This window comes from Oryctolagus cuniculus, chromosome 11 (genome assembly GCF_051225735.1).
Source record: "Oryctolagus cuniculus isolate XC-2025 breed Fujian yellow rabbit chromosome 11, ASM5122573v1, whole genome shotgun sequence".
NCBI lineage: Eukaryota > Metazoa > Chordata > Mammalia > Lagomorpha > Leporidae > Oryctolagus > Oryctolagus cuniculus.
This window is the reverse complement of record NC_142877.1, coordinates 78937377-78958112: the sequence shown is the minus strand read 5'-3', so window position 1 is coordinate 78958112 and position 20736 is coordinate 78937377. Positions and strand designations below refer to the sequence as shown.

General features: G+C 36.8%; 1 protein-coding gene across 26 annotated transcripts in view; it reads left to right on the top strand.

Annotated features, from left to right (window-relative positions):
* The window catches only part of OSBPL8 (oxysterol binding protein like 8), a 198241-nt gene that overhangs the window by 85996 nt on the left and 91509 nt on the right, over window positions 1-20736 (top strand). For 4 of the 26 annotated variants that reach the window (XR_016216183.1, XR_016216186.1, XM_051846457.3 and 1 more), the window contains one exon: window positions 19661-19798. Coding sequence is in view for 21 of the 26 variants with exons in the window: in XM_051846457.3 (XP_051702417.1) it covers window positions 19708-19798 (91 nt within the window). In the remaining 5 variants the exon portion in view is untranslated. Of the gene's footprint in view, window positions 1-6931; window positions 6976-9639; window positions 9691-10461; window positions 11449-19660; window positions 19799-20736 lie in introns of all 26 variants that reach the window. The other 22 variants (XR_016216182.1, XM_051846453.3, XM_089307452.1 and 19 more) reach the window with 17 other exon arrangements.

Here is a 20736-nt window from a genome sequence, read left to right as displayed (position 1 = left end):
TAATAACTTTGTTGTTTTCCCAGGACTTCAAGTTTGAATTTTAATATATTTTTCCACTGTAGTTAAATGTAGATTATTTAAGTAAAGCCCTGCCTCTTAACTGTAACCACTGTCTATATTTTGGCAATATCAATCCTAATTTTGTTTATATGTGCATGTCTTAGATACAAAATTGTGTAAAAGTGGGATCATATCCTACAAACTTCCTTATAACCTACTATTATGTCTTTTTGAGAAGCAGAGAAACAGACACAGAAGGAGAGAGAGCCCCCACACTCTGATACACTATCAAATGCCTACAATGACCCAGGCTGAGCCAGGCCAAAGCTGGAAGCCAAGAACTCAATCCATGTTTCTCACATGGGTGTCAGAGACTCAACCACTTGAACCATCACCTGCAGTCTGCTGTGGTGTGCATTAGCAGGAACCTGGAATTCAGAGCGGAGCTGCTACTTGAACCTAGGCATTCTGATATGGGATATGAGTTTCTCAAGGGGCATCTTAACTGCCAGGGCCAAACTCCCTCCCCATAACCTACTTTTTTTTAACATTTATTTATTTATTTGAAAGAGTTACACAGAGAGAGCAGAGACAGAGAGAGAGAGATCTTCCATCCGCTGGTTCACTCCCCAGTTGGCCACAATGGCAGGAGTACCACCAATGCGAAGGCAGGAGCCAGGAGCTTCTTCTGGGTCTCCCATGCCGGTACAGGGGCCCAAGGATTTGGGCCATCTTCTGCTGCTTTCCCATGTCACAACAGAGAGTTGGATTGGAAGTGGAGCAGCTGGGTCACGAACCAGCGCCCATATGGGATGCCGATGCTTCAGGCCAGGGCGTTAACCCACTGTGCAATAGTGCCGGCCCCAATCTACTTTTTTTAATTTAAAAAATACTTAATAAAGAATAATTTCAAACATTTTATGAAGTGGTAAGAGTTTTGTCTTAGTCAAATTGGGCTGCTATAAAAATTCCTGTTAATTGAGTGGCTTAAACAAAAGAAATCTGTTTCTCATCGTTCTGGAGGCCCCAAAGGCTGAGATCAGAGTGGTGGCATAGTCAGATTGTAATGAGGCTCTTCTTTCTGCTGTGCCCTCTTATGTTGGAGGGTGCAAAGGGAGAATCACGCTCTCTTACATCTTTTATAAAGGCCTTAATCCCATTGATAAGGCTTCTACCTGCATGACTTAGTTACTTGAAAAGGCCTTGCTTTTAATACACTCCCAGTGGGGATAAAGATTTCAACATAGGAATTTTAGGGTGACACAAACATTTATTATATGCCATACTCGACTGTGAAGCTTTATAAATCCACTGACTAGAGTTTACCATTAATTAACCTTTACCACCCCTGTTTTCACATATATCTGTTCATCAATACATCTTATGTTTTGATGCATATAAAGATAAGTTACATATATTAGTATACTGTTACTTAAATACTTTTGCATGCATATATTTAAGTGTAGTTCAAAATGCCTTTCAAAAAGTTCATGAAAATGGAATTAAAAGAAATTTATTGTGGTGCAAAATTTCCCAGTATCCACACTTAGCTTTTTCATAATGCACATTTTCCATGAACTTTCTAAAGAGCCTGCGTGTGTATGAAATTCAACACTTCTTGCATCATAAGCCTTATTGTTTAATTTCATTTTGTACAGTTTTTTTTCAGGAATTTTTGTAGTACCTTTTCATATCTTTTATACTTAATTTTACATATAATGAAATACACAAATATCAGAAGTACTATTTCATAAATTTTGACAGATGCCCACATCTATATAACCTACTATCCTGGTATAGAATATTGTCATTACCCCAGAAAATTTTCTCAATTCCCTTTGTAGGCAATTCTCAATTCTACCTTCCATAAGGTCATGATCTCACTTTTTCTCACCACAGATTGGCTTTGCCTATAGCCTACTTTTTATTTATTTATTTGAAAGAGAGAGAGAGAGAGAGATCAATTGATCTTCTATCCGCTGGTTTACTCCCCACATGATCACAATGGCTGGAGCTGGGCCTATCCAAAGCCAGGAGCCAGGAGCTTCATCTTGGTCTCCTGCACTTGAGCCATCTTCTATGCTTTCCTAGGCACCTTAACAGGAAGCTGGATTGGATATGGAGCAGCTGGGACTTGAACGGGTACCCACATGGATTGCCGGCACCACAGGCAGCAGCTTTACCCGCTACGCCACTGTGCCAGCCCCATATAACCCACTCTTAAAAACCAATATAGGCTGGCGCCGTGGCTCAATAGGCTAATCCTCCGCCTGTGGCGCTAGCACCCCAGGTTCTAGTCCCGGTCGGGGTGCCAGATTCTGTCCCGGTTGCTCCTCTTCCAGTACAGCTCTCTGCTGTGGCCCGGGAAGGCAGTGGAGGATGACCCAGGTCCTTGGGCCCTGCACCTCCATGGGAGACCAGGAGAAGCACCTGGCTCCTTGCTTCGGATCGGCGCAGTGCACCTGCCGTAGCGGCCATTTGGGGGGTGAACCAACGGAAAAGGAAGACCTTTCTCTCTCTCTCTCTCTCTCTCTCTCTCTCACTGTCCACTCTGCCTGTCAAAAAAAAAAAAAAAAAAAAAAAAAGCCAATATAGGGCCGGCACCGCTGCTCACTTGGCTAATTCTCCGCCTGCGGCGCTGGCAACCTGGGTTCTAGTCCCAGTTGGGGCACCGGGTTCTGTCCCAGTTGCTCCTCTTTCAGTCCAGCTCTCTGCTGTGGCCCAGGAAGGCAGTGGAGGATGGCCCAAGTGCTTGGGCCCTGCACCTGCATGGGAGACCAGGAGGAAGCACCTGGCTCCTGGCTTTGGATCAGCGCAGCGCGCCAGCTGCAATGTACCGACCACAGCAGTCATTTGGGGGGTATACCAACGGAAGGAAGACCTTTCTCTCTGTCTCTCTCTCTCTCTCTCTCTCACTGTCTAACTCTGCCTGTCAAAAAAAAAAAAAGCCAATATAGAATAGAAGTTTTTCAGTCAGCGAATAAAACAAACTTTAATCACTACATACTATTTTTTTTTTTTTTTTTTTGGACAGGCAGAGTGGATAGTGAGAGAGAGAGACAGAGAGAAAGGTCTTCCTTTTTGCCCTTGGTTCACCCTCCAATGGCCACCATGGCTGTCGCGCCGCGGCCGGCGCACCGCGCTAATCCGAAGGCAGGAGCCAGGTGCTTATCCTGGTCTCCCATGGGGTGCAGGGCCCAAACACTTGGGCCATCCTCCACTGCACTCCCTGGCCACAGCAGAGAGCTGGCCTGGAAGAGGAGCAACCGGGACAGAATCCGGCGCCCCGACCAGGACTAGAACCCGGTGTGCCGGTGCCACAAGGTGGAGGATTAGCCTATTGAGCCGCGGCGCCGGCCACTACATACTATTTCATTTAAATAGCTGCCTGGCTGGCCAGATCATATTCTGTATCCAACGTTGAAAAGTTCTAATTCCCAGAAAATTGTTCCTTTAAAATCTGTTCTAAAACTCAGGGATAAAATGTGTATCTTAAATACAAGTTTCTAAGAATATGAAAAATTCAGCTAAGTATAGAATGATTACTCCTGTTTAAAAAAACAGATTTCAACTCTAATGTATTTCCCATACTGGAGTTTCTTGTTCTAAGGGCCAAAGAAAACAGTCTGGTATAATTCTTCCAGATTGTGGTTTCTGGGAGCCAGCTAAAGCAGGATTGCTTCTATGAGAACAAGTTGATCACCTTTAGTGGGAGAAAAGGTGCCACTAGTAACATTAGTGTTTGATAAGCTCTGTGGTTTCCCTTAAGTTCCTCAGATGACTTAATAACTCAAGCCAGTATGTATGTTAGAGAGAAGAGCTGTACTAAAGGCAATGGAATCAAAGTTACAGATCTCATTGGGCCATTTCTTTATTAAAGGGTGATCATCCATCTTGATTTGCTTGAGACTTGGATTTCCCAGGATGAAGGGCATAATGATGAACTTTTACCAATTCCTTTATATTTCTTAAAGATTGCATGTTTTATGCTACTCATAGGTGAGGTTACATATTTAGATATACAATAAAATAAAATCACATCATTTGCATAATGCTCCTTTCCTGAGGTTTACAGACTAATAAGGCAAGATTAATAGCCATAAATATTTCATGCTTTTAATTGAAGTACTTTGTTGGTATATGAGGGTACTTCAAAAAGTTCTCATGCAGGGATAGGCATTTGGCATTAAGGTTGAGATGCTACTTGAGATGCCCATGTAACACATAGAAATTTCTGGGTTTGATTCTGGACTCTGTTTCAAATCTAACTTCCTACTAATGTGTACCCTGGAAGCAGGACATGATGGCTTAATTACTTGGGTCCCTGCTACCCACATGGGAGAAATAGATTGGGTCTCTGGCTCCTAACTTTGGTTTGATCCAGCCCTAGCTGTTGTAGGCATTTGAGGAGTGAACCAGTGCATGAAGATCTATTTCTTTCTCTCTTTCTCTCCTCCCCTTTCTAAAACTATGCATGGATTTCAAAATTGTTTTTGCAGCAAAATAAATTTATCTTTTTTTTTTTTAAACTTTTATTTAATGCATATAAATTTCCAAAGTACGACTTATGGATTACAATGGCTTCCCCCCCATACCGTCCCTCCCACCCACAACCCTCCCCTTTCCCACTCCCTCTCCCCTTCCATTCACATCAAGATTCATTTTCGATTATCTTAATATACAGAAGATCAGCTTAGTATACATTAAGTATGGATTTCAACAGTTTGCTCCCACACAGAAACATAAAGTGAAAAATAATAGATGATTTTTTTAAATGATGATGAAATCAGAGCAGACCTATTGTCATGTTTAATCCCAGTGAGAGTCAAGTTGGGAATTGATAATTTCTTCTTTTTTTTTTTTTTTTTTTTTTTTTTTTTTTTTTTTTTTTTTTAAAGAGGATCAGTTTAGTATGCATTAAGTAAGGATTTCAACAGTTTGCACCCCCATAGAAACACAAAGTGAAATATATTGTTTGAGTACTCGTTATAGCATTAAATCTCAATGTACAGCACATTAAGGATAGAGATCCTACATGAGGAGTAAGTGCACAGTGACTCCTGTTGTTGACTTTACCAATTGACACTCCTGTCTATGGCATCAGTAATCTCCCTATGTTCCAGTCATGAGTTTCCAAAGCTATGGAAGCCCTCTGAGTTCTCCGACTCTTATCTGGTTTAGACAAGGTCATAGTCAAAGTGGAGGTTCTCTCCTCCCTTCAGAGAAAGGTACCTTCTTCTTTGATGACCTGTTCTTTCCACTGGGATCTCACTCGCAGAGATCTTTTGCCAGAGTGTCTTGGCTTTCCATGCCTGAAATACTCTCATGAGCTTTTCAGCCAGCTCCGAATGCCTTTAGGGCTGATTCTGAGGCCAGAGTGCTATTTAGGACATCTGCCATTCTATGAGTCTGCTGAGTATCTCACTTCCCATGTTGGATCACTCTCCCCTTTATTTACTCCATCAGTTAGCGTTAGCAGGTACTAGACTTGTCTATGTGCTTTTGACTCCCAGTCCCTTCACCATGACCAACTGTGAACTGAAACTGATCACCTGGAACAGTGAGATGGCATTGGTACATGCCACCTCGATGGGATTGAATTGGAATCCCCTGGTATGCTTCCAACTCCACCACTTGGGGCAAGTCAGCCTGAGCATGTCCCAAATTATACATCTCTTCCCTCTCCCATTCCCACCACCATGTTCAACAGGGATCACATTTCAGTTAATTTTCAACACTTAAGAATAACTGTGCATCAATTACAGAATAAATAAATTTATCTTTTAATAACATTTTCCATGTACTTTTTGAAGTACCTTTGCGTGAATAATAAAGTTCTAGATGCATTACTATAATTTTACTATTTTCAGTTCATATCTTCTGTCAAAATAGATATATTTATATAACAAATTATTGGAATGACTATGAACATTGTGGGATAATGATAAACCTGATTAATTACTCAGATAGAGAAATGTTTCTGTCCTATTTTAATGATCTGTTTCTCAACAAGCTGAGAACTTCCTTCTTGTTTTGAGGTTCTGATGATATTTTGATTCTTTAGCAAAAGTCAAAAGAGTGACTCACACTTTAATTTTTGAAATATCTTACAAGGTACTTGTATATGCTATTGCCACATCAATAATTTTACTTTGTGTTTTTATGTGTTGTACAACACAAATTAGACTAGATCTTAAAAGTGGTAAAAATAAGAAGTTAGTAATGTACAATTAGCAAGTGCAGAGTATTTCAGTGATAGAAGTTATAAAATTAATATGTGAACCTTATTCACTTATATCCTGTTAGTATCATTTACGAGCAACTCTGGGAGAATGATTTCTCTTGCTTTCTAGTTTAATACCTTTTATACATGTCCTTTTGTGAAAGGTTTCTGAAACCATGCTTATTTTTCACTATTTTTCAACGTAGCTTTTTTGAATGCTTCAGCTTGATTTTAGTTCTGTTGTCTATTATATAGTATACATTTTTGCTTGGTGCCTCTTCATTTAACTTGTGGCATTCCCAGTATCTGGTGATGAAGTCGTTCATGACATATAGCCTAACTCATGCACATTTCATAATTTGTAATTTTTTCTTATCAGCCTGAACCTTTTCCTGTACAGGCCTGTATGTCCAACTGTGTACTTAACAGGCATTTCAAACTTAACCTGTCCCAAAATTTCCCTTCTGTGTCTCCCTGTAAAATGACTGCTGCCACTGTCTTTTCCATTTCTGATAAAGGGAGGTCTGTCTTGCCTGGGGCTCAGACCCTAGTATTTTACATCATCTTGACTCTTCCATTTTTCCTTTTTTCTCATGTTTGGTTTGTTTGGAAATCCTGTTGCCCTGCCATCAAAATATATTCAGAACTCAATCTATTTCTCATCACCCTCATTGATCTTGATCTGAGTATCCTTCATTTCTCCCCTAGGTTTTTGGAGTAACCTCCTGACTGATTATACCCTTGGCATGTCGGTAAGAATAAGCCTGTTAAAGCATAATGAGACCATGTCCATACTTTCAAAATCATCCAGTGATTCCTTGTCTCACTAAAAAACTAAAACTGAAGTCCCTACAAGGCCCAACAAAATCCTGAACAATTGGCTTCTATTGACCTCTATTCCTAGTACTTTCTCATTACATCCCAGCCTCACTGAGCCTTTCTGCTGTTTCCCCAATACTCCAGTCTCATTCCTAGGCCACTCCTCTACATTTGTTCTTCCTCTTTCTGGCATACTTTGCCCTTAAATACCATTATGGCAAGCTCCTTCATCTTATTCGGTCAACTTTGTAGTGAAGCCTTATCTAAAATTTATATATATATATATATATATATATATATATATATATTTATATATATATATATAATTTCTTCCTTTCCTTAATGTTTTAAATATCCCCATTCTCTGCTTATTTTTCCTTTTAGTTTTTTTATTTTTATAATATAGCATGTTATGAGTTTTTACTTGTTTATTATGCTATTCTTTTCCCCCTCACTAGTATATAAATACAAGGACAAAATATTTGCCTATTTTTAAATTTTTATTAATATAAAGAACATATTTTGTGTATTTCATAGATACCATTCTAAGAACATAATCATATTTCCCTTCCTCAATCTCCCCTTTCTTTCTTTTTTTGTCCATTAATTTTTGCAGTAACGTAATTTCAGTTTACTTTATAATCACAGGCTTGATGTACTACTAACCGTAATACTCAAAAAGTAATAATTAGAAAGACCAGTGTTCCACAGGAGTATAAACATGGGCTAAAAATGATAATCATATGACAAAGTGACCATTTCATTCCTATACAGTTTTGTATTATATATTAGCTGCCACTATCAGAGAAAATACAATATGTAACAAATAATATTTGTCATTTTGAGACTAGCTTATTTTATTAAGCATAATGGATTCCAGTTGCATTCATTTTGTTGCAAAAATAGGTTTCCTTTTTTTTCTGGCTAGTATTCCATCTATGGTAAATGGGTTGAAGTGGAAACTCATTGTGGTTTTTATTTGCATTTCCATAATGGTAGCTATCATGGTCATCTTTTCATGTCTGTTAACCTTGGAAAAATGCCTGTATATGCCCTTTGCCTATCTGTTAACTAGATTTGCTTTGTTAGTGGGTTTCTGAGCTTTTTATAGGTCATGGATATTAATCCATTATCAGTTGCATAGTTTGCAAATATTGTCTTCCATTCTATCAGTTGCCATTTCACTTTGTTCAGCATTTCCTTTGCTGTGCAGATGGTTCTTAGCTTGATGAAATCACATTTGTCTATTTTTACTTTTATTGCCTGTGCTTCTGGGGTCTTATCTTAGAAGCCTTTGCCTGTGCCAGTGTCTTACAAAGTTTCCCAATGTTTTCCTCTGGTAATTTGGTGGTATCAGGTCATATATTTATATCTTTGCTCCCTTTTGAGTTGATTTTTGTTTATGGTGTAAGGTAGGGATTTTATTTCATACTTCTGCACATGGAGACCCAATTTTTCCCTCTTTGTTGAAGAGACTGTTTTTACTCCAGGGAGTGATTTTAGCTCTTTCATCAAATATTAATTGGTTGTAGGTGCATGGATTAATTTCTGGAGTTCTATTCTTTTCCATTGGTCTTTGTGTCTATTTCTGTGCCAATACCGGCTATTTTGATTATAACTTCCCTGTAGTATGTCTTGAAATCTAGTATTGTTATGCCTTTGACTTTGTGTTTGTTAAGATGGCTTTAGCTATGAATTTCAGCATCATTCTTTCTAGATCTGAGAAGAATGTCCTTGGTATTTTGATTGGGATTTGTCTGTTTTGTTTACTTCTGTATCCCTTGCTGCCTAATATATGTGTTCATAGTAGTTACTAATATTTGCTGAATGAATAGATTGTTTGAATAGCTACTGTTTGATTCTTTAGTATCTCCATCCTAAAAAAGATTAATCCAATAGAATCAAATTTATATATGATACATCCATGCTTAAGGATACAATATTGAAAGCATGCACAATTGATGGATGTTGGAACAAATATTCAGAAGTTGAAATGTATTCTAAGGATTATTTTCTTGTAGTAAACAGGCAAGACATATAGCTGTCCTGAAATAAGCATGTGCTATAAATCAACAGAATTTGAGACTGTAACAACATTGTTTTACTCCAAATAATAGATCAACTCCAAAACTTCCAAACATATCTGGCCTTTTACAATTAAATACTCCCAAATATATGTGTATATGATTAAAAAACTGCTTTCCTTTAGGGAAGTTACAGGTAAGTCTGGGGAAACCAGTAGTTACTCATATCATTAGAGGAAGATCTTTGTTTCAGATGTGTATGAAGCGTTTGTAAAGTTTACCACGTTTTTCCTGTCAGCTTGCTAATATCTTTCATCTTTCCAGTATTGTACTAATTGATTATTAATGCATAGCAAATTATCCTCAAATTAAGTGGCATTATCTCAAATTTTGATGGGTTAGGAATTCAAGAGGAGCATAGCTAACTGTCAGTGACTCAAAGTCTACCAAGAAATTGGGAAGCGGACACTGCTTTGGTCACTACTGAAAGCTTGATTGGGTATATGGAGGGTGGAGTTCCAAGATCTATTTCCAGGTCAGGAATTATTGGCTGATCTCAGTTCCTTCACCTAGTAGGTCTCTCTACAAGAATGACTCATGAAGTGGCAGCTGGCTTTCCTCAAGGTGGGTTCCCCAAGACGATGCATCTGTTAGAGTGAGAACCTGCAAATGAAATGGAAGTCATAGTGTTTTACAATTTAATCTCAAAAGAGACATGCCTTTATTCCTGTCATATTCTGTTCATTAGGTTCAGCACACAAAGAGAGGGGATTATTTAGCAGGAAGTGGGGACACTGGGGGTCATTTTAGAGATTGTCTGCCTAACAGGAATACTTTAATCTCTTCCCACAAGGTTACTAGTTATAATGTGGCCATTAGTAATAAGGACAAGGCACAATGTGTTCATTGTCAGCAAAACTTCACAGTTTATCTGTGAAGCTAAAATCAATTTATAGAAGAATGAGTTTAAATGAACAACTGCAAAAAAATAGACCCAAATGCCTTTAAGGCATTGGAACACAGTATCAAGCAATGAGAAAGAGCCATCACTTTAGGGACATAATTAGTCTGAACCTTACTCAAAGGAGATGACAGAAGCCCAAACAACTGCTACCTTGACTTGTTTGTCATAGCCAATTAAGACTCCCTTACTCTCTTGAAATAATTGTTTATTAGGAATATTTGATTTTCTTAGTTTTGATACATTACCAGGTTACTAGGGTTAGGCATGTTTGGTTTTCTTAGTTTTGAAATGTTACCGTGTTACTAGGATAGCTGAGAACTCTGTTCTTACCAGTGCAGACCAAAACACTTGTCCATTGGCAACATTTAGAGTCATGTTGTATGTTAAAATAGTAGACAGAAGGTCAGCTATCTTTTTCCTGTTTCTTTTAGTTGTTTTGAAGTTCTTCATTCCAGGACTGTGTCTTCTGACTTCCTTCCAGATAAGATGCTTGATATTTAGTGAATCCTAAGAAAATTCTTTCTCACTTAATGAAATTTATCTTTCTAATTAAAATTAAAATTTCTGTTGTTTAATTTTTTTTTTTTTGCTGCTTGAGAAAAAATTTGTTCTTCTTTGTTGATGTCTTTCCAGAAGTTTTCCAGAAGTTCTTTTGCACAATGCTTGCATGTAATAAGCACTTCATAAATGTTCCTCTTTTTGTAGAAGAAACAGACTAAATCTTTGCATAGTATTAAATGTTTTTATGGCATGCAGAACTAATATTTAACAGTGCATGGGTGTTACATATTTTTAAAATTACCTGAAATTCAAGGAATGAATAACTTTTGCCTCTCCTTTATATTTCTAAATTTTAACAACTCTTGATCCATATCTTGAATTACTATGAAAGTAATTTTTGACAAGTAATTTTCAAAACCAAATACTTGAATGATTATGTTTTTCTCTTTCTAACTTTTTCCAAATTTAAAACATATTTGATAATGCCTAAGCCATAATCTTTTTTTGGTATGAAAAAGGAAATTCCTTTTGAATTATGATTATTAGGATTGACATGCATGTGCTTTCTACTTATAAACTAATGCTATTTTCCTTGTCCTTTTGTTTCTGCTGCTTCCATCCTGGTGCATTTTGCTTCTTCCTGGTTTGGACTGTGTGTGTTTGCTGCTCAATTACTCTGCATTAAAAGCTTCTTGGTGATAGCAAAGATGCCCTTGGGCCATCAAGTAAGTAGCTAAAGTTTGAATGTTTGGGGACATGATAATGTTTTGATGTGTGCTTAAGAAAGTCAAAAGGTATTTCATTTTTGATTTATTAAGTCTTCTACTTTTCTTTCTAGGCATTAAATGCAAAGTAAAGAATATAAATGGTCATTCAGTACTCAGTGCCCATCTGTTCTCATTGGCCATCTGATATTGGTAGACAATGTTTGTATATTTACTTCTTGGTGCATTATTTACTTGAATATTCCATTCATAATTTAGGACCTCTTCTTCACAGTTGTCTTCCTACAGTCATCCCTAAAATAGTTCAGACTACATTGAGGCTAGAGATCGCACAAGCAAATCACCGCCGTATGAAAGTGAGAGATACTATCTTACTCTGCCAGAATGATTACATAATGGATAATCTAGTTATAAAAATATTCTACACATTATGATTTTATGTGTTATTTTAGGACTTTAGAGGATATATCCTTTAAAATTATATCCATTTCACTACAAAAAATTTTATTGAGTTTCCCTTTTTTGGATATGCAGACACTGTGCTATTCCAACTTTGGGTATATACAATGAATATTGTATACATGGCCTTTGTCTGTAAGGGTTAGTGTAGTCTAGTTGGAGACTGATGGGCCAAGTTTGCTATTTAAAATAGTGGAATTACTGAGATGAAATGAATTTCAGAGATTATCTAATCAAGCAGTATTTTAAAGATGAAGAACTTGAAGCTATGAGCATAGATATCCTTAGAATTTTCACTTTGTTGAAGACAAGTATAGAATTATGTTGATTTAGAAAGTACTTATTTTTAACTAGTTATCTCTTCTGAATTATTTCACTGCTCTGGGTTTCATGTTTTTTTCATTGGCCAAAGAAAGTGTCTGAACACTGAGCAAAATAATAGCAAAAGTATTTTCTAAGTATAAAATGCTTAAATCTGGGTCTGTTGCTCTTTTTCCCTAGTACTGGTTATAGGATGTAAGTCATTTTTTTTCTAAAAAGATTACTTCAAATCATATGCTGCAGTTCTATTCTTTCATTCTTAATTGAAACAATTCACAGTATTTTAAATATAGTGTTTATATGACTAGTATTAGGATAATAGAAATTTTAAAAGTAGAAAAAGAACACAAATATCAAAACATTTTGTATGTTTTGTTTGACTTTGTGATAGTTGGGAGATAAATGGAGAACTATAATTTATACTTAAAATAGAAGATTATGTATTTTAAGCATATATAAATAAAAAACCAAACTATGTATTTGAATTAATTTATAATGTACTCTGCCATGCATTGGAAGCCTGGGGCTGTATAATTATTATAAGAGACCACATATCTTTAATTTTTTTTTCTAAGGGAGTTGGGGCAGAGAAATTGAGAGTATTTCCATTTGCTTGTTCACTCTTCAAATGTGTACATTTGAAGCCAGAAGCCTTAAATGTCAATCTAGGTCTCCCCTGTAGATGCCTGGAACCCAACTGCTGGAACCATGACCTGCTGTGCATTAGCAGAAAGCTGGAATTAGGAGCAGGGCCAGGACTCTAAGCCAAACACTCTGATGTGAGATGTGGGCATCCTAAGTAGCAGTTTAACTGCTAGGCCCAACAGCCACCCCAGTGTTATTTTCAGTGAAGCAATTTTATAGTATTTTATTAGCATCTGTACTATTGAATGAAAAAACAATGTGATTTATACCTCCTATAAAGGGGATACATAGGATATATAAACAGGTTATTTGTGGCTTTAAGATTTTCCTTTATATTCCTTTAGCTTCCACTTAGATTAAGTACAAACACCAGAGTTTGAAGCTTGTAAAATTTCTCAAATTTTATATTGATGTGTTGAATTCAAGTAGTAAAGACTGTTAGGTGTATTATTCTTAGACGATGCATCTGGTATGTTAAATTATATTAGTATTGATTATTCCAGTGTGATCTCTACTAAAGTAAAGTGAGTAACAAAGTAGAGCCACCAGAGGGCATTGTAGTGTTATCATTAGTAAGGGAGTCAATTGTGTCATAAAGCATACTGGAATCATGTAGTGGTTCTTTCAGCAATATATATTCAGTCATTTAGCAAGTATTTATTGAGTTTCAGGCATATGCCAAGAGATACCAACAAAAAAAAAAGTTACTGTTCTGAAATTTCCACTCAAATAGTCTACTACTGCACACATGACGTAGGATATCATAATGGTTTTTATATTACATAAAACCTCTTTTTGTTGGTTTAGTTGTTAAGGCTTTTGAGTGGAATGAGAGAAGACAAATAGAAAGATGGATTTCCTGTTTTACTGTAAAGAAGTACACTAAAGTTTGTTGCTGTTTTTATGTATTCTCTCACTTCAAGGTTAGCATTGTTTCCTTTTTTATATAGTGGACTTATTTAAGACCTAGGTACCTATGTCTTAGTGATGAAATACTGAAGCATGTTTTAATTCTATTAGTGGATCATCTTAGAAAATATTTTTACAATGACATACTTTCAGTTCTTTTTAAATCATAAACTTAACCCTCCACTAAGTAAAGAACTGAACAGATAATAATAAGAAAAAAACATGATGTCATTGTAAAAATTAAAAGAATAAGAAAGGAAGGCGGAAGGAAGGTGGGAGCAGGTATAGGAGGGAGGGTAGGGTAGGAAGTATCACTGTGCTTCTAAATCTGTATATATAAAACACTTGAAATTTGTTCACATTATATAAATAAAAAATTATAAAAAAGAATATATTTTGATAGTCTTAAATGTTTTATCTGATGCGTGCAAAATAACCTATGTGTCATATATGAGTGGTAGACATCAGAGTTAGCAAATATTTAACCTACAATCCAAGAACTAGAATCTTAGAAATACCTCATGTATTTTTACCTGTTTCTCTTCTCTTTTATCCTTGCACCTGCTTGCAGAGTTGGTGATAAAGTTGTATGTTTTGTTTATTACTCTTTGCTTTTTAAAGAGTTTTTCTGTTATTTTTAAACTACATTTGTATAACCAAGTTTTGTTTTCAATAACATTTGTATCACTAAGGTTTTTAATTTATGAGAATGGTATCATGCTATCTTTATGGACTTTATTTTTGTGGTTAACATTTTACTTCCAAGATTCAGCCATGTTGTTTGGTATAGGAATAGATCATTCCTTTTCAATGCTATTTGCTACTTCATTGTATGCATAAGGCACAATTTATTATTCTTATTTTATTTTCATTTGACAAATATTTAAATTGTTTTGATTTTTGCTTTATGAATAGTGTTGCTCTGAACAGTCTTACTCTTATCTCCTGTATATACCTTTTTTTTTTTTTTTTTTTGACAGGCAGAGTGGAACAGTGAGAGAGAGAGAGACAGAGAGAAAGGTCTTCCTTTGCCGTTGGTTCACCCTCCAGTGGCCGCCTCGGCCGGCACACTGTGCTGATCAGATGGCAGGAGCCAGGTACTTATCCTGGTCTCCCATGGGGTGCAGGGCTAAGTACTTGGGCCATCCTCCACTGCACTCCCTGGCCACAGCAGAGAGCTGGCCTGGAAGAGGGGCAACCGGGACAGAACCCGGCGCCCCGACTGGGACTAGAACCCGGTATGCCGGCGCCGCAAGGTGGAGGATTAGCCTACTGAGCCGTGGCGCCAGCCTCCTGTATATACCTTAAAGAGTTATTCTAGGTATAAATCTAAGAATGAAATTGTTAGAGCTATGGGGTCTGCTAAAATTCATTTTCATATAAGATAACTTCAAATTGTTTACCAAAGTGTTTGTGTCAATTTATACTTATACTCCACCAACAGTGACTTAGCCATTTTGTTGACCCTGTCCTTGTCAATATTTGGTATTATCAGACTTCTAGATAATTTTTACCAGTTCTACTGAGTGTAAAATATTTATTCCATTATGATCTTGATTTGCATTTCTCTGATTACAAAGAAAGATGAAGATATTTTTATATACTTACTGATCTTTTGCATTTCTTCTTTCAGAAAGTCACTGTTCTTATCTTTCCCCCATTTTTTTTATGTTGTTGATCTTTTTGTAATTGATTTATAGGAGTTACTTTTTTTTTTTTTTTTTTTTTTTTTTTGACAGGCAGAGTGGACAGTGAGAGAGAGAGAGACAGAGAGAAAGGTCTTCCTTTCTGGATACCAACTCTTTAATTATATGTGTTGCAAATATCTTCTGTTTTATACTTTCTTTTCAGTTTTACTATGGTATTAATTGATTAGCTGAATTCATAATTTTAATAGAGTTTCTCAATTCTTTGTTTATGGTTAGTACTTCTGTGTGTTTTTTAAGAAGTCATTCCCTACCCCAGATTTATAAAGATGTTCTCTTACAGTCTAAAAGGTTTTAAGTTCAACTTTTTACATTTACTTAGAACTACTTTTTGTTTGTGGTAAGAGGTGGGAATCTGTTTCTCCAATATGGATAAACAATTTCCTTGAGTCATTATTGGAGTAGTCTTTCTTTTTCCTACCTTTACTGTGCATCTGGGCTATATATATCTGTGGGTGTGTTTCTGAGCAGCCTCTGTTATTTAGGTCATGTTGTCTTTCTATCAGTAAAATTCATTTTTAAATTTCAATAATTATTTTTAGAAATCAAATGAACCTTAGATTTAGTAACTGTATCACCATATACTTTATGCTAATGAAGTCTCATATAAGCTAAAAGTTAGTTAATTCATTCAGCATAATTTTGTTGACCACTTTTCATAAACCAGGAATCAACACCTTCAATGTGTCATGAAGTGTAACTGAAACTGAGAATTTACAGAAAAGTAAGACAAACAAATCTCCCTACTCCCATGACTTAATGTCTACTGGAAGAGGGCAGACAGTAAACAAAGAGATGATATAATATCAGAAAATGATAAGAGCTACAATAAAAATCATTTAGAGTAGGGTGATAGAGTAAAGCTGTGGAGTAGTAGATACTAACCATTAAAAATTGATATGTTTTGTTATATTAAAATTAAGAACTTATAGGGGTGCTTCAAGGAGATCATGGTAAGGTGAAATTAAAGATTGTTTATTTTGGTACAAAAATTTTTGGAAGTCACTGTGGAAAACCATATAAGATTTCTTTAAAATAAACAAATAAAAGCTAGAATGGGTCTTCCATATGATCCAGCAATCCCACTACTGGATACATACCCAAAAGATATGAACTCATTGTATCAAAGAGATGCCTGCTCCCGTTTATTGCAGCATTATTCACAATAGCCAAAATGGAATCAAGTAAGGTGTCCATCATCAGATAAATGCATAAAGAAAATGTCACATAAACACACGAGCATATTGTTCAGCTAAAAAAAAGAATAAAATTCTGTCATTTGCAGCAAAATGATTAGAACTGAAGGACATCATGTTGAGTGAAATAAATGAGACACAGAAGGGCAAATACCTCATTTTCTCCCTTGTATGTGGGAGTTAAACTTTAAAAACTAACAAAACAATAACAAAGAGGAGAGAAATATCTATATGTATCAATTTTTTAAAAAGATTTATTTATTTATTTGACAGAGTTACAGAGAGGCAGAGGCAACAGAGAGAGAGGTGTCCCATCTGCTGGTTACTCCCCAGATAACCACAACAGCCGGAGCTGCGCCAATCCGAAGCCAGGACCCAGGAGCTTCTTCTGGGTCTCCCATGCCGGTGCAGGGGCCCAAGGATTTGGGCCATTTCTACTGCTTTCCCAGGCCATAGCAGAGAGCTGAGTTGGAAGTGGAGCAGCTGGGACTCAAACTGATGCCCTTATGGGATGCCGGCGCTGTAATCAGTGGCTTTGCACTCCACGCCACAATGCCGGCCCCTATGTGTATCAGTTTTACTGCAAATACAGTGTTTTGCCAAACTTTGTTGTAAGTCTTCGTTAAACAAATTGGTCTGAATTTTATACTACTATAGTTTGAATGATTTTGTAACTATCTTAAAATTTACTTTATATGAGAAGTTGAGCACCTTTTTATTTGATTATTGTTTGTAGACCTTACTTATTTTTCTGCTAGACTAAGATCTTTACACTTTTTTTTGGTGAACTCTTTGGTAGAGTCATTGGGGTTTTGACTGTAATGTATGTTAAAAACATATTCCGTTAAAAATAGTAAATAAAATATTAAGTAAAAGAAAAGAATTATGCAGAGCTGGCATGGTGATTTAGCAGGTAAAGCTGCTGCCTGCAGTCCTGGCATCCCATGTGGGCAGCAGTTCATGTCCCAGCTGCTCCACTTCCAATCCAGATCTCTGCTAATGGCCTGGGAAAAGCAGCAGAAGATGAACCAAGTACTTGGGCCTCAGCCACCTGTGTGGGAGACCTGGAAAAAGCTCCTAGCTCCTGGCCTCAGCCTGGCCTCACTGCAGCTGTTGCAACCATTTGAGGAGTAAACCAGTGGAAGGAGGATCTCTCTCTTCCTCCCTCCCTCCCTCCCTCCCTTCCTCCCTCCCTCCCTCTCTCTCTCTCTCTCTCCCTCTCCCTCTCCCTCTCCCTTCCTCCCTTACCTCTACCTCTCTTCCCCCCATCTCTCTCTCTCCTCGCCTCTCTTTCTCCTCCTTCTCTTTTTCCTCCCTCTCCTCCTTCTTCCTCTTCCTCTTCCTCCCTTTCCTCTTCTCCTCCTCCTCCCTCTGTGATTCTTTCAAGTGGATAAATAAATCTTAAAAAAAAAAAGAATTATACCCTAGATGAATTTAGATTTCTGTTAAGTAATAAAAACTTGATTATAAGACAGACAGATATGTGAGCTTTCATTTGGGGGAATACAGTATAGCTAGAGAATAAATTTAGGAGTTATCAGTCTTTTAGGTGTCATCTGTATTTACTTGGATCATAAATGAATGTTTTTATATTTTTACTTTGTGATATAGGAAGCAAAAATATAATTTTGAAGGCTTTATCATAATGGAAAATGTACTAAAACAGTGTGCCTTAAAAAGATACGGTGATGGGAGCAGGCATTAACCTAGTAGTTCAGATGTCCATCTTCTTTATTAGACTGCTTGGATTGGATTCCCAGCTCAGGCTCCTAACTCTAGCTTCCCACCAATGCAAACTTTGGGAAGCAGTTGCAAAAGCTCAAGTAATTGGGTTCCTGGCACCCATATGGGAGACCCAGCTCCTTGCTCCTAGCTCCTGGCTCCAGCCCCAGTTCAGCTTTGGCTGTTGTAGGCATTTGAGCATGAAACAGTTAATGAAAGTTTTTCTCTTTCTCCTCTCCCCTCTCCCCTCTCCCCTCCTTCTCTTCTCTCTTCTCTCTTCTCTCTTCTCTCTTCTCTCTTCTCTCTTCTTTCTTCTCCCCTCCTTCTCTCTTCTCTCCTCCTTCTCTTCTCTCTTCTCTTTTCTCCTCCTTCTCTTCTTTCTCCTCCTTCTCTTCTCTCTTCTCTCCTCCTTCTCTTCCCTCTTCTCTCCTCCTTCTCTTCCCTCTCCCCTCTTCCCTCTCCCCTCTTCCCTCTCCCCTCTTCCCTCTCCCCTCTTCCCTCTCCCCTCTTCCCTCTCCCCTCTCCCCCCTCCCCTCTCCCCCCTCTCCCCCCTCTCCTCCCCTCTCTTCCCCTCTTCTCCCCTCTTCTCTCTTCTCTCTCTCCTCTTCTCTCTCGCTCTCTCTCGCTCTCTCCCTCTGGGTGTGTGTCTAACCCCCATCTTTCCCTCCCTCTCCTTCCTTCAAATAAATAAAAAAATGAAAAAGACATAATAAAAATATGTTCTTTTTTTTTTTAACTTGGAAAGTTAGAGTGAAGACCAAATCATTCTTTTAAAAGGTGAAACTTACTTTTGCAGGCCAAATGCACAGAAACATAAAGTGTTTGTCCTTTTTCCTCATTTAGTGTTTTTTCTTTTCTGTCCTCTATTAAACTGAGCATTGCTGTGCTGTATTATCAGTAGCTTGGTCAAATAGGTAAAAAGCAGCCTCCAAGAATTATTTAAATTGAGGCTTTAATTTAAAGCTACTACTACTTAGCCTTAGGCAAAGCAGTTTCTGTCCTCCGGTTTCCCCATCTCTAAAACAGCAATCATATTACTTTCTACAAAAATTAGAAACTACATTAGAAATTCTTGTAAATATTATACTGCTCATAATTAGTATTTCTGTGAAATGATTTATCTTTTGCTAATTCTATTGGCAAATGGAAAGAGTTAATAAAAGTGAAAAGCACGTAGTAAATTGCAGTGCTTTGCATTATCAGTTGAATATATATTTTCACTTTCATAATGTTTATAATTTGTGTATTTGACTCACATGTACCTGTCAGTTCCTCTTGGGTTGATAGTAAACCAATATGAAAACAAAATGATTTTGATAATTTATTAAATTATTGCATTGGTAAAATGAATATTACTACCAAAGCAATTGCAGTCCTAATTGTATTCTATGTTTCTATGTACATGTATGACTCTAGTACTAATTATTTTTCTCTTCTTTCCTTGAGCTATTGTAGCAAACAGTGACGAATCTCAGCTTCTGACACCAGGAAAAATGAGTCAGCGCCAAGGGAAAGAATCTTATCCAACACCAACCAAAGATTTGCATCAGCCATCTCTTAGTCCAGCAAGTCCGCATAGCCAGGGTAAGAAACTGTGGTTTTAATGTTTGTTTCAAAGGAGAGTGACATTCGGAACTGTTTTTAGTGTTTTATTGTTTGAAAGGAGAGTGACATTTGGAACTATTTTAGTGGTTTTTTTTCTAAGTTTTTTAACTGTTCAATTTTATATGGTTCTTATTTTGTTTTGTTTGCGTTATCTATAATACTCTTGAAATGAGTACATTTTATTTTAGTATTCTTGACTTTCTCTTATCTTCACTAATATACTTTGTTAGTCATACCATTCTCTAATTCAGTAATTCTTAAACTTTTCTGATATTGCGGCTCCTTTATACTCTTGAAAAAATTACTGAAGATGCTGGAGAGTTTCTGTTTATATAAATTTTATCTATTGATATTTATTGTAAATTAAAACTAAGAATATTTTAAGAAGCTTACTATATTTATAATGATGAACTTTTATTATCTGTTCATATGAATATCATTTGTTCTGTCACGTTACACATTTATCATCTCCTTGTGTTGAAAATTCAAAATCCTGGCTGGTAGCTATTTTGAAGTATATAATTAGTTGTTGTCAACCGTAGTTACCCTACTGTGCAGTAAACTATTAGAAGTTATTCTGCCTATCTTGTAGCACCCCTTGTACTTGTTCATCATTCTCTTTCTGTTCCCCGACTCCATCCCAGTCCCTGGTAACCACTATTTTCTATACTTCTGTGAGATTAACTTTTTAAGCTCCCACATATAAGTGAAATCTTGTATTTCTGTGCCTGGCTTATTTTATATGACATAATTTTTGTGTAGGTTCATCCACATTGTTGCAAATGACAGGATTTCTTTCCCTTTTCTGTTTATGGACACCTACGTTAATTCCATATGTGGGCTATTGTGAATAATGGTGTAGTAAACTTGAGGTGCAAATACCTCTTTTAATAGTAGTTTCTTTTCCTTTGAATATA